The sequence below is a fragment of the Artemia franciscana genome, unplaced genomic scaffold (genome assembly GCF_032884065.1).
Source record: "Artemia franciscana unplaced genomic scaffold, ASM3288406v1 PGA_scaffold_75, whole genome shotgun sequence".
In the NCBI taxonomy this organism is placed as follows: Eukaryota; Metazoa; Arthropoda; class Branchiopoda; order Anostraca; family Artemiidae; genus Artemia; species Artemia franciscana.
In genome coordinates, this window is record NW_027062711.1 from 531,066 (window position 1) to 544,098 (window position 13,033).

General features: G+C 32.6%; 1 protein-coding gene across 1 annotated transcript in view; it reads right to left on the reverse strand.

Annotated features, from left to right (window-relative positions):
* Window positions 1-13,033, reverse strand: part of LOC136042211 (protein odr-4 homolog) — a 49,903-nt gene that overhangs the window by 19,801 nt on the left and 17,069 nt on the right. Inside the window, exons 3-5 of the mRNA XM_065727146.1 lie at window positions 8,466-8,659; window positions 4,579-4,750; window positions 1,218-1,391 (exon numbers count right to left, since the gene is read on the reverse strand). Coding sequence (XP_065583218.1) covers window positions 1,218-1,391; window positions 4,579-4,750; window positions 8,466-8,659 — 540 coding nt within the window. The remainder of the gene's footprint in view (window positions 1-1,217; window positions 1,392-4,578; window positions 4,751-8,465; window positions 8,660-13,033) is intronic.

Below are 13,033 nucleotides of genomic sequence, written 5' to 3' on the forward strand. Positions count from 1 at the left end.
ATTTTTCCTTGACACCTGAAGTAAAGTAGTTTAGCCAGGTTGTTAACGTTTTCAGGAATCGGTACAATTTTCAGTTCTAAATTTATGGTTGTTTCATCCACCAAGCTCAACTATTTTTGTCATAATGTTAAGAAAAATCTGACAAGAAAAGTATTTTCAGTCTACAGAGAAATAATAGAACATCTATAGAAATAAAGAGAAAGAACGTAGCTACTGAAAAATAAAATCACAAGGCTACGTTCGTTGATTTTGCTGCTTCTTCTTTAACACTTGGTCTTAGTAGATAAGAGAAGCCTACCTACCCTAGGCAGGTAAGGGGTGGTAGTCTCCAGAGCTGTTCTGTCCTGATACCACAACATTGTCACACTTTTTAACTGAAAATTCTTACATTCACGGTAAGAGATGCCTGTTATTGGAGTTCTTTATTTTAAATTTTCTTATAGTTGAAAAGTAAAGGAAACTATAATTTAATATCAAAAACGCAATAAATCAAATTTACATTAGTCTAGGCCTATAAATTAAACAAGTATTTTATAGACATACTTTCTTTGATGTACTAAAGAAGGTTGTTTGGCCAGTTCAATTAACAAGGATCTTCCATGGAAGTTTTTTCGTTGAGGAAGGGATTATTCATGGAAGGGAGGGGGGCTGGATTTCCCCGGTATTAATAAAAAAACATCAGAAATTTAAATTTTAAAAAACAAGTTTTTCAACTGGAAGTAAGGAGCAGCATTAAAACGATCCAAAATCAAATTCAAAATAGATGAATTTATCACAGGGGAAGAGAATTTCCATGAAGAGGGCGCTGGATTTCTCAGCATTATAAAAACAATGAAAAACTAAATAAAAAACACAAATTTTTTTTAACTGAAAGTAAGGAGAAACATTAAAACTTAAACCGAGCAGAAAATATTACATATATAAGAGAGTTGCCACCTCATCAATACCTCGCTCTTTACGCTTAAGCGTGACTGAGACCTTTAATTATTTTAATAAGCTTTTTTTAAATTCAAAATAACTTTAGCGTAAAGAGGGAGATTTTGAGGATGGGGCAAACCTCTCCTACGCCTTATAATTTCTGTTCGTTCAAGTTTAAACCTCCTTACTTTCAGTTAAAACAACTTTTTTCTTAATTTAATTTTTCAGAACAATCGCTTACCCTACAGAGAAATAAAAGAGCAGAAATAAATGAATAAATAAATGATGTGAGTACTAACATATGGAAACAACAGGGCAACGTTCATTGATTTTGCTTCTTCTTCTTCATCGGCTGCATGCTTTCTTTTGGATTTTTGTGACTTTGGGACTAACAGCTCACTATCATCTCTAAACTGGTCGTCAAATATTACTGTTGCATTTTTAGCTGCTTTGAAATATATAGTGAGCGCATCCTTGAAGAGGAAAAAAAAAGAGAAATGTAGATCAATGGAAACTCAAAAAATTTATATTAACGCTAGAAGAGGTCAGCTTTACTTGCAGATTAGTTGGGATAATCCCCCATATTTCCTCAACATCAGCACCAATTATTTCCTCGGTACAGCAAAAAATCCACACTTTAAGGCAAATAACGAAAATTAAAATTATTTTTATTCAAAAAACATCAAATCTTTAACGCTTTATCCGTTAAATTTAGTATCTAATGATGATAATTAATATCTAATGATTGACTACAATTAATTCACATTGTAATCAAGCACTTAACCGGAATATGATAAATTGCAAAAAAATATGTAGAAGACTGGAAACCCAAATCATCAGCACCAATTATTTCCCCTTCACAGCAATAAAATTATTTTTATTCAAAAAACTCTAACGCTTTATCCGTTAAATTTAGTATCTAATGATGGTAATGAGGAAAAACTAGAATAACTAAAATTAACTCACATTGTAACCAAGCACTTAACTGGAATAAGATAAATTGCAAAAAATGTGTAGAGGACTTGAAACCCAAAGTGTTTACACTGTTCCAAAGAGAGGTCTTTTTGAATTAGTTGGGATAAGCCCCCTCATTTCCTCGTCATCAGCACCAATTATTTCCCCGTCACAGCAAAAAATCCACACTTTAAGGCAAATAACGAAAATTAAATTATTTTTATAAAAAAAAAAACATCACAATCATCAAATACATCAAATCTTTAGCGCTTTATCCGTTAAATTTAGTATCTAATGATGATAATGAGGAAAAACTAGAATAGCTACAATTAATTCACATTGTAATCAAGCACTTAACTGGAATATGACAAATTTCAAAAAATGTGTAGAGGACTTGAAACCCTAAGTGTTTATACTGTTCCAAAGAGAGGTCTTTCTGAATTAATTGGGATAAGCCCCCTCAGTTTCTCATCATCAGCACCAATTATTTCCCCGTCACAGCAAAAAATCTACACTTTAAAGCAAATAACGAAAACTAAAAATTATTTTTATTAAAAAAACACCAAGTCTTTAACGCTTTATCCGTTAAATTTAGTATTTAATGATGATAATGAGAAAAAACTACAATAACTGCAATTAATTCACATTATAATCAAGCACTTAACTGGAGTATGATAAATTGCAAAAAATATGAAGAGGATTGGAATACCAAAGTGTTTATACTGTTCCTAAGAGAGGTCTTTCTCAATTAGCTGGGATGAGCGCCCTCATTTCCTCATGATCATAAAATTATTGTCATATTACGGGCGAATACCATTTGCAAGGTTTATTCTTATTAAAGTGAGACTAACTTTTTGGAATCGTATTCATTAGGTCGACCTCTAATAGCGCAATTTTATAATTAAAGTTGCTTAATCAGTGACGAAGGTAATAAAAATTAAATTAAAAGGCTTTAACCCACATGGCAGCACTAAACTGAATTCCATCATCGTCTTCATCGATTATTTCCAAATTATCGTAAAAAATTTACACTTTACAGGAAACAACAACAAAAAGAGCGAAAAACTTATAAATTTAATAATTAAAGTTTTTTAATTAATGATGATAATGAGGAAAACAGGCAAAATAAGAATTAATCCACATGGCAGTACCGAGCTGAATTAATGATCAATTAAAAAAAAACAGTTGAAACTTGAAGTATTTCTACCGTTCCAAGAAGAAGTCGTTCTAGATTAGTTGGAATAGGCCCCCTCTTTTTATCATCATCATCGATTACTGCCGCATTATGGAAGAAACTTCTTCATTTTACAACAAGCAACAACAGTAAGATTCTTTTGTCAAAAAAACAACAAATATTTCAAAACTGTAACCCTTATATCTAGTTATGTGATTCAAAAATGTTATTAAATCGATGCTAAGAGCATTAAAACGGTAGAAAGAAATTTATCCACATGAAAAATGCTACTACTACTACTACTACTACTACTACTACTATTGCTACTACTACTACTACTACTACTACTACTACTACTACTACTACTACTACTACTACTACTACTACCAACAACTCACCGCAGCACCAAACCACTTGAAGCCAACATAGCCACGCACGCTCCTCCTCCATCCCAATCTAATCAAAACCTCCCTTTTTACACCCTCACAGGAAGTTCCCATTTCCTTTAAATCTTTCTTATGACTGCCTTCCACCCAAGACGAGGACGACCTACTTTCCGTTCAGTCCTAGACGGTTAGCAAAAAAGGACAATCTTCGGCAATATGTCATCCTTCATCTGCACGACGTACCATAGCCATCTCAGCGTTTCTTTCGTAGCGCTAGAACGAGGGATTGAACCACATTTTTCGTATGGCCTGCTGTTTGAAATATGGTCAGTCAGCCAAGTACTCAGAACAATCCGCACGCAATTCCTCTGGAATTCATCTTACAAATTTTCATCCGCTTTTCGCAGTGCCTATAAAGTCCAATGCCGGATACTTTATCTTTTTTAATACCGTCACTATATCACCATCAATATTAGTCAGGCCAACTTTTAAATGTTTTATCTATCAATTTTTTTTTAATCAAATTTTTATCAAACTATATTTTTTTTTTATCAAACTTTATTCAATTTTTATCAAACTCGAAGCATTCCTAATGATTCTGGAAGAGGCCAAATCCATAAATGGACAACTATCAAACTTTAATAATTAGTTATTTATATGTTTTTTTTCAAATTTATTTTTTATCAAAATTATATATATACATATACATGTATATATATACATATAAATGTATATATATATAAATATATATATATATATATATATATATATATATATATATATATATATATATATATATATATATATATATATATATATATATATTTATAGGCGTTTCTTAAGTCATTCAAATGGAGTTTCATACATAAGAATTAATTTATAAAACCTTTAATGATTTTTATATATAAATAAAAAAAAATATTCAATAGCAGTTATCATTGCAGAGTACAGAATAATTAACAACAACGAAAATTGTCCTGGGACAGGAAATTAAATTTTTAGGCCCAATTTTTCAGTTTTTACAGGAAAGAGTCTATTGTGGAAATCTTGGAGGATTGTGAAAATCTACTAGTATATATAACAACTAGTCTATATGTTTTATTTAATAAAACAAGGGGATTGGTATGCTTACTTAGCTTATCTTACCTGTATTTGTTTTCTTAATGTAACCTTTGATTCGCTGGATGTAACAGGTAAATTCAGTTTCAATAATAACTTTGATTCCAGGACGACCCAATTTAACCCACAATCCGGTTTCAAAATTAAATCAACCGGTTTCAAGTTCCTGCTAAGAAATTCCAGGATCTTCCCTGTAAACCTGAAAGAGAGATTAAGAAAAAAAACATAATTTAACAATAGAGCAATATTTTGACAATTTTTTCAAGTTATGCAAGGTTCCAAGCTACATGAAAACTGGGCCTAAAGACATCGAAAAAAAACGAATAAAAAAAAAATCAATTATCATCAATCATGAAGGTCTTTTGCTCATAATTTCGTTTAATCGTTTCTATTAATTCTAAGCAAAATCTTGAAATTAAAAGAATTAGGTTGAAAAAATTATATTACAATATGAACTACGTCGATTTTAAGGTTTTATTTTTACAAAATAAAATTTAATACAGCAAGTAGGAATGAAATGTTCTTTACGAACATTCTCTAATTTTTATTCAATTTACTTTAATTACCCATATTTTCTCTTTTCTCTCTCTTCTACATTTTCAATTATTTGTTGTTATGGTCCTCAAAAAGTTTGCTTCCAGGATCTTTATTATTATTGGTGTTATGTTTTCTTTATTATTTGAATAAACTTGAATTTTTGAATTTGAAATCAAAAACTATCACTAGAGGCGAAATTATACCCCTAATTCGTTTAGTATTTGGATCGGAGGATTTGTGTGCAATTAACATAAGCAAATATCGTCGGCCGGGTATCAAAAGGGCGTAAAATTTTAAATTTTCAGAAGAACAAAATAAAAAACCACAGAGTTTTTTTCCCCCTCTGATGCCTTCATGTGAATGTGCATTGAATGAATATGCATTGATTTTACACATCAATTCGTTTTTGTTGAATCGTTATGGGAGGGGAAATAAAGAACTTGTGAGATTTCTTATTTGCTCTTCTGAAAATTTGCAATTATGGAGATCCGACCTTTTGATACCCCGTTGACAATCTATATGTATATGAGCTATACACATTTGAACATGCACATTGTCAAAATCGAAACCACAAGATATAACCTTAACGGAACTAAATAACAATATAACTAAAAATTTACAAGAATAGCTGAAATTATTTTTCCGTTTCACAAACAATGGCAACAGGGGGACAAATCGAGCACTTAACCTCTCTCGACTAAAAATTGAATTACGAAGCATCGTGACATTTGGGGGATATGCGACATCTTTTATGCAAATAAAAGACTCCAAATCTTCACAAAATAAGGCATAAATTAGACGTTTCTTATAACATTGAAAATCATGTTTAGGGGCAAAATTATGCAGTCAAATCTTTTAGTGAGCGGATCGGACAATTTCTGTATGTAACACAAATCGTGGTAACGAACTGTAGTAAGGAGCGACCAGGCTCAGTAGTAACCGAAACTCTAAAAAACAAAATTTTGATACCAACATATAAATCAAAAGAATCAGCTTTTTATGCTGATTTTAAATATATAAATTTCACCAAGTTTAAGCTCACCCATCAAAAGTTATGAGCCTGAGAAAATTTGCCCTATTTTCGAAAAAAGAGGAAAACAACCCCTAAAAGTCATAGAAATCACACCATCAGATTCAGGGTATCAAAGAACCCTACTGTAGAGGTTTAAAGCTCCTATCTTCAAAAATGTGAAATATCGTATTTTTTGCCAGAAGAAGATTTTTTGCAAGAAGAAAACACGGATGCGTGTTTTTTTTTTCAGGGTGATCGTATTGACCCAGTGGTCCTAGACTGTTGCAAGAGGGCTCATCCTAACGGAAATTAAAAGTTCTAGTGCCCTTTTTAAGTGACCAAAAAAGTGGAGGGCAACTAGACCCCCCCCCCCCCCCCACGTTCATTTTTCCCAAAGTCACTGGATCAAAATTTTTAGATAGCCATTTTGTTCAGCAGAGTCGAAAAATCTAATAACTATATCTTTGAGGACGACTTAATCCTCCCCAGTCCCCGGGGGAAGGTCTGCAAATTATGAACTTTGCCCATTGTTTACACATAGTATTGGTTATTGGGGAGCATACACAAGTTTTCATGGAGGATTTTTTATGGTGGTGGGAGGAGGGGGAGTTGGTAACATGGGAAGGCCTTTGCATGGAGGAATTTATAATAAGGAAAGAGAAGTTCCATGAAGGGGGTGCTTGATTTTCCAGGATTATTTAAAAAAAAAAGTTTTTTCAGCTGACAGTAAGGAGCAACATTAAAAGTTATAACGAACAGAAATTATTACGTATATGAGGGTTCGTTCCCTCCTCAATACCTTGCTCTTTGCGCTGAAGTACTTTTAGTAATTTAAAAAGAGCCATTTATTTTTAATGAAACGGGTCATTCTTAAAGAATTGGAACAAAATTCGAACTTGAGTGTAAAGAGTAATGTATTGAAAAGGGGGCAAACCCCTCATAAACGTAATAAAAATACATGAATAAAGAAGTTCGTTACGCAAGTTAATTTGTAAGTTACCTGTATCTATTACTATTAAATACGTTCATAAATAAAGCTAAAAGTTCTATTGGCCTTTTTAATTAACCAAAAAAATTGGAGGGCAACTAGGCCCCCTACCCCACCCCTTTTTCTCAAAATCGTCGATAAAAACTTTGGGAAAGCCATTTAGCCATAAAAAAAGGAAAATTAATATGCAAATTTTGTTTTAAGTACTCATGCACGGTGAGCCAAAATCAAAACCTTTATTGATTCAAAAACATTCATAAATTAAATAAAACAACAAGTTTTTTTAACTGAAAGTAAGGAGCGACATTAAAAATTAAAACAAACAGAAATTATTCCGTATATGAAAGGGCTTTACCTTCCTCAACGCTTCGCTTAGGGCTTTTCAAACGAAAAAAAAAATAATTAAAGTTTAATAGAGTTTTTTGGATTTTTAAAACCTAAAAGAGAACTTTTTCATAAAGAAAAAGAGAAATTTTTATGTTGCACTTCAAAATGCAATTATTTTTTTTTTACGTCAAGCTATTCAACAGCTATGCAAAGCGATTTCGTGGTATTGATTTTCGTCAATTCCGTTGTATTACTAGTATTTCATAACGAAAAAGAATAAAATAAAAACTGTCCCCACCAAAATTTTAATTTTTTTTTTTTTACGTCAAGCCACAAGAACTTAAATTTCGCTCTTAGTTTTAGCCACATATTTCCGCACTTAAAACCATTGGAAGAGGGAGTTTAAAAGTTTTAGCTTCCGATAGGAACGGGTTAACTAATATATATATAAAAAAAAACATTTTGAAACCCGAAATGGTCGATTTTTCATGAAAATCGTCTACAGGGAAGCCGTTTAAAAACGAATTTTGCCAAGTCCAATTTTTACATTTTTTTTTTCCTTTTTTTGCGTCAAAGCACTTGATTGACTGTAAACTTTATAAGTTTGCCAGGATATTCTCAAAAAATAGGGCTTTTTAGTGAGCCTAAAAAACCATACCAAGTTAAGTTGGGATTTTAAGTGAAGCTAAAATCAATACAAGGTTGAAATTAAGGATTAATACTCGATTACTTAATGGTTAATTTTCTAGAATTATTTACTGTAGACTTAATCTGAGCGAGAAGGGGGGACATAAATACAAAATAGAATATTTTAAGGCAAGATTTTGATTTTTTTTTTTAGAAGAGGATCCTTCAGACCAACATCAAGGGGGTTCCCCATGCCCTAACCAGCTCACAATGTATAGTACGAGTTTCGGCCAACGCGATGCATTATAGCTGAAACAGAATAAAAGGGTTTACTTTCCAAATAAGTAACAAAGTAATAAATAAATAAGAAATAAACTAATAAGAAATGAAGTAATAATAATAAAGTAATATAATAGGCTTTACTTTCCAGAGGAAGCATGCACGTGAATTACAATGGGATCAATTTCTAGCTTAATCATATCCAGGTGAGCCTCATCAACTGCTTTGGTAATAGCACCGATTGTTTGTCGTACCGGGATAGGAGATGCAAATGGATCCTCTTTTGTAACAATGTAAACACCCAGTATTGTAACACCACCAGGAAGCATTCGAATAACCTATAAAGAAAAAGTCAAATTCCTTTTTTTTTACGTCGGTTTCATTAGAAAATAAGTCTAAATCAAGTCCCAACATGAGATTATCTGTCGTTTGAAATGTATTTGCAAGGATATCATTTGAACCGCTTTGTCAAAGATATAATTTTAAGAAAGAAAGGCCGCAGTTCAAAACATATTCTCTGTCCCCTCCCAGAATGTATACAGCAGACAATAAATTTTATTATACCGAAATGATTAGTTGAATTTCATCGTATGGTCAAACAATCAGTTTTAACGATAATACAGTCAAACAGATTAAAATTACAATTAGCTTTAACCCATCCCTAAAATTGACCTGAGTCAAAATGAACGAGCCTGAAACAACATCTGAATTATTGAAGTTTCAAGTAATTATTTCAAATCTGAAACCACGCTTACGACATGATTTTTATTATTTTGTGACCGTTATATCTTTTTTCTCTGTGGGGAGTGAAGAACTTCTTTTAGTCAGTTCTCCGCTGTAAGAATCTTAAAACTAGAATTTTTATTTTGATAACTTTATAAAATAAATTTAATTTATAAAGTATGTACTTTATGATTTACTTTATTTTAATTAATTTATTTATTTTATATTCAATTTATTTTATATTTATTTCAAATAAATTTTTTCTATAAGTATGAATAATTTTACACTAGGATTCAAACAAATGTGAATGACTTCAAGCTCCTATCTTATTCTTTCACATCCATAATTCAGCGGGGCTTACCCCCGCCTACACTATGTGGAAATTGTGTGAGGGTTCGATAAAAACCCAGATTGCCGGCTCTTTTTTTTTGCTCTTCCCAATTAAAAAAAAAATTCAATGTAACCTGTGCAATTCATTCAATCTAATCATCAATTAGTTCGTGATAACGAACTGTAGTGAGGACCGACCCGGCTCAATAGTCATCGAGACTCTAAAAAACGGAATTTTTATACCGATAGTTACATCAAAATCGTATCAGACCACCCTACTGTAGAAGTTTCAAGCGCCTTTCTACAAAATGTGGAATTTTGTATTTTTTGCCAGAAAACGGACCACGGATTTGTGTTTATTTGCTTTTTTGTTTTTTTTTTTTTTTCCAGGGGTGATCGTATCAACCCAATGGTCCTAGAATGTCATGAGAGGGCTTATTCTTCGTAAAATAAAAGTTCTAATGCCCTTTTTAAGTGACCAAAAGAATTGAAGGGTACCTAGGCCCCCTCCCACGAACTTTTTTTCTCCGAAGTCACCGGATCAAAATTTTGAGATTGTCATTCTGTTCAGCCTAGTCAAAAACCTAATAACTATGTCTTTCGGGACGACTTAATCCCCCACAGTCCCTGGGAGAGGGGCTGCAAGTTAAAAACTTTGACCACTATTCACATGCAGTAATGGATATTATGAGTCACATAATATACATATATATGTTATACAGTTCATATACAGAATAATTTCTGTTCATTTTGAGTTTTAATATTGCTCCTTACTTTCATTTGAAAAAATTTTTCATTTAATTTTTGATCTTTTTTTTTAATAATGCCAGTAAAGTTGGCTCACCCTCAAGGAAAAATTCCATCCTTTCACGGGAATAACCTCAGTAGAAAAATCCTCCGACGTAAAAGTCATCCCCCGGACAATTCTATCCTAGCTGAAAATCCCCTCACTCGTCCGTAAAATTTCTTGCAGATCATTGAGCTTGAGAAATTATCCTTGGTATACTTCAATTGGGAAAATACTCTAATCTCTATTCGTCTTCCCTTTCACTTCAGAAATCCCCCTTCAGCGGAATTGTTTTCCTGGAAATTCAGACCAGTTGAAAATTTCCCCCGGAACATCTCCATATACAAAATTGAGCTGGCAAAGAAAGAGAAAGACAAATAAAAAGAATTTCGTATAGGAATTCTTTCAAGTTAACCCAATGTAAAAAAAAAATCCTGAAAGGTTTCCCTCTCTACAGAAAATAATCCCCATGAAAGACCCACCCGAAGCAAAATTTCTTCCCCGTATACTTCCCAATAGCAAATACTATACACATACAATGGGCAAATTCCATAGCTTACAAGCATTTCCCCAAAGGCTCTGTGGGTCAAGTTGTCCCTAAAGACATAGTTATTGGATCTTTCAACTATTCTGAACAAAAAAGCTATCTCAAAATTTTGATCAGATGGGAAAAAGGGGTGAGGGTGGATGGCTAGTTGCCCTCCAATCTTTTTGGTCACTAAAAAGGCCAATAGAATGTTCAATTTCCGTTTGAATGCACCCTCTCCCGATTTTCTAGGACCATTAGCTTGGTATGATCACCCCTGGAAAAAGCAAAAAAAAAACCATAAACACGCATACGTAATCTTCCTCGTCGTAAGAAACGCAGAATTTCAAACTTTCGCATATAGGAGCTTGAAACTTCGACAGGTACAGTTCTCTAATATGCTGAATCTGATGGTATGACTTTCATCAAGATTCCTTGACTTTTAGGGGGTATTTTTCATCTTTGTTGGAAATCAGGCAAATTATCTTAGACTCATAGATTTTGATGAGTACGCTGAACTTGATCAATCTTAAACATTTGGAATCAGCATAATAAGCAGATTCCTTTGATTTATCTGTTGATGTCAAAATTCTGTTTTTAGAGTTTCGGTTACTATTGCGCCGAGTCGCTCCTTACTTACAGTTTGTTACCATGAACTGTTTGACAGAACTCGGTAAAAAGCTATTCTCATAATAAGGAATGGAAGGGCAACATTTTCTTTTTTTTTGCATTTGACAATAAAATGAAGGATGCTAGGGGTTTCCAAAATTATCTTCTTTCTCCTACGTTACTTTTTTTAAATAATCTTAAGTGATGATACTGATCAGAAAATATAATAAAACTTATCGTTTGAATTTTTGACTAATGCTCCAGAACAACTGTTGAAAAATATGTAAATCTAAAAAGTTTCCTTCCAATTTCTCAAAAAGAAAATACAAGTTATTCTTCATGGAACAAGACATAAAATGTTAAATTTTTCCTTTTTCTAATTCATTTAATGCCAAAAGTGATTTAGACTTCTAGCAATTTCCTTTGTTTTTTTTTATGCTATATAAATGTCAAACCATTAACGCTTAAATTGGACGTCATTGCTGAGACTCTATTCGGTACCACTATTTCGGAAACATGTGTACCATAATCGAGTTATTATCGACTCAAAGACCCGGTAGCCCTCCCCCCTACATACAATCTTGCCTCCAGCTAGGGTTCCAGCTAACACTTGAGCAGAGGAGAGGTACGTTGAGTCTCCGTAAAAAAAATACCCTAACAAACCTCACACAGCAAACATTTCCTGAAATGGCATTCCCCACCCAGACACCGCCTGCCACGGACTGTTTCTGCACCCATTCCTACTTTGCTTTAACTGCTTTACCTCCAGATATGAAAAAAAAGCCCTGTCCCCTTCGCGACTGATAAAATAAACAGCTATTTTTCCTTCTTTTTTTGTTATTTGGTATTGGTGACACCCAAGTTTAATGTTCGTACACTTTTTTTTGTTCCCTCCACCTTTTTATCTGTTTTTTTTAAACCTTTCTTAATGTATAGTTTCATTCTTTATTTCTAATTCATCTTTTTTACCTTTTTAACTTTCTTGACATTTTGCATTTTAATACTGAGGAATGATTTGTCATTCTGATATTGTTGTTCTGGCATTGTTAACTAATTTTTTAGTGACCGTGCTTTTTAATGACTTTTTTTCTTATATTTTTTTATATTACTTATATTTCCTAAATATTTCTCTTTATATAGAAAATATATTTTGTAGATATGTTATTTATATATGCTCTTATATTACTCTGAAACACGAATTTGGCCCTTCAAGGGCTTGTGATGGAAATCGTACCTATTGTACGATAAATATCGTACCTCTTATTTCAACCCAACAGTCACTCCAGACTTTGCACCATTACCCTAAAATCAAGGATACCTATAATTTTTATTGATAAATTCTGTGCATGAACACCAGGAATTCTGTGCAAACACAGATAACTGGCTTTGCTTGCAATAGGCCATTAATGATTTAATAAAAACCTTATAAGTGTGACAAGAATGGTTGAACCTCTAAAATTTATTTCTTTTCTAAATTTGAGAAGTTAAGTTTCTTTACTTAGATATCTGAATTTTTTTTGGAATTAGACCTTCTCTTCACTGTTTTTAAGCTAAGTTTTATGTTGGTCTGCTTTATTATCTAGATAAAAAATGTCACCTAGGAAAAGATGTGGTGAAGAAAAAGTGCCTATTTTACGCCAAAACATGCATTGTGCCAACCTTTCTTGTGTGCCAAAGCAACTTCTAGCGAATATGCAAAATAGAAAGATTTATTGATTTAATACGAAAAGTCTCAAA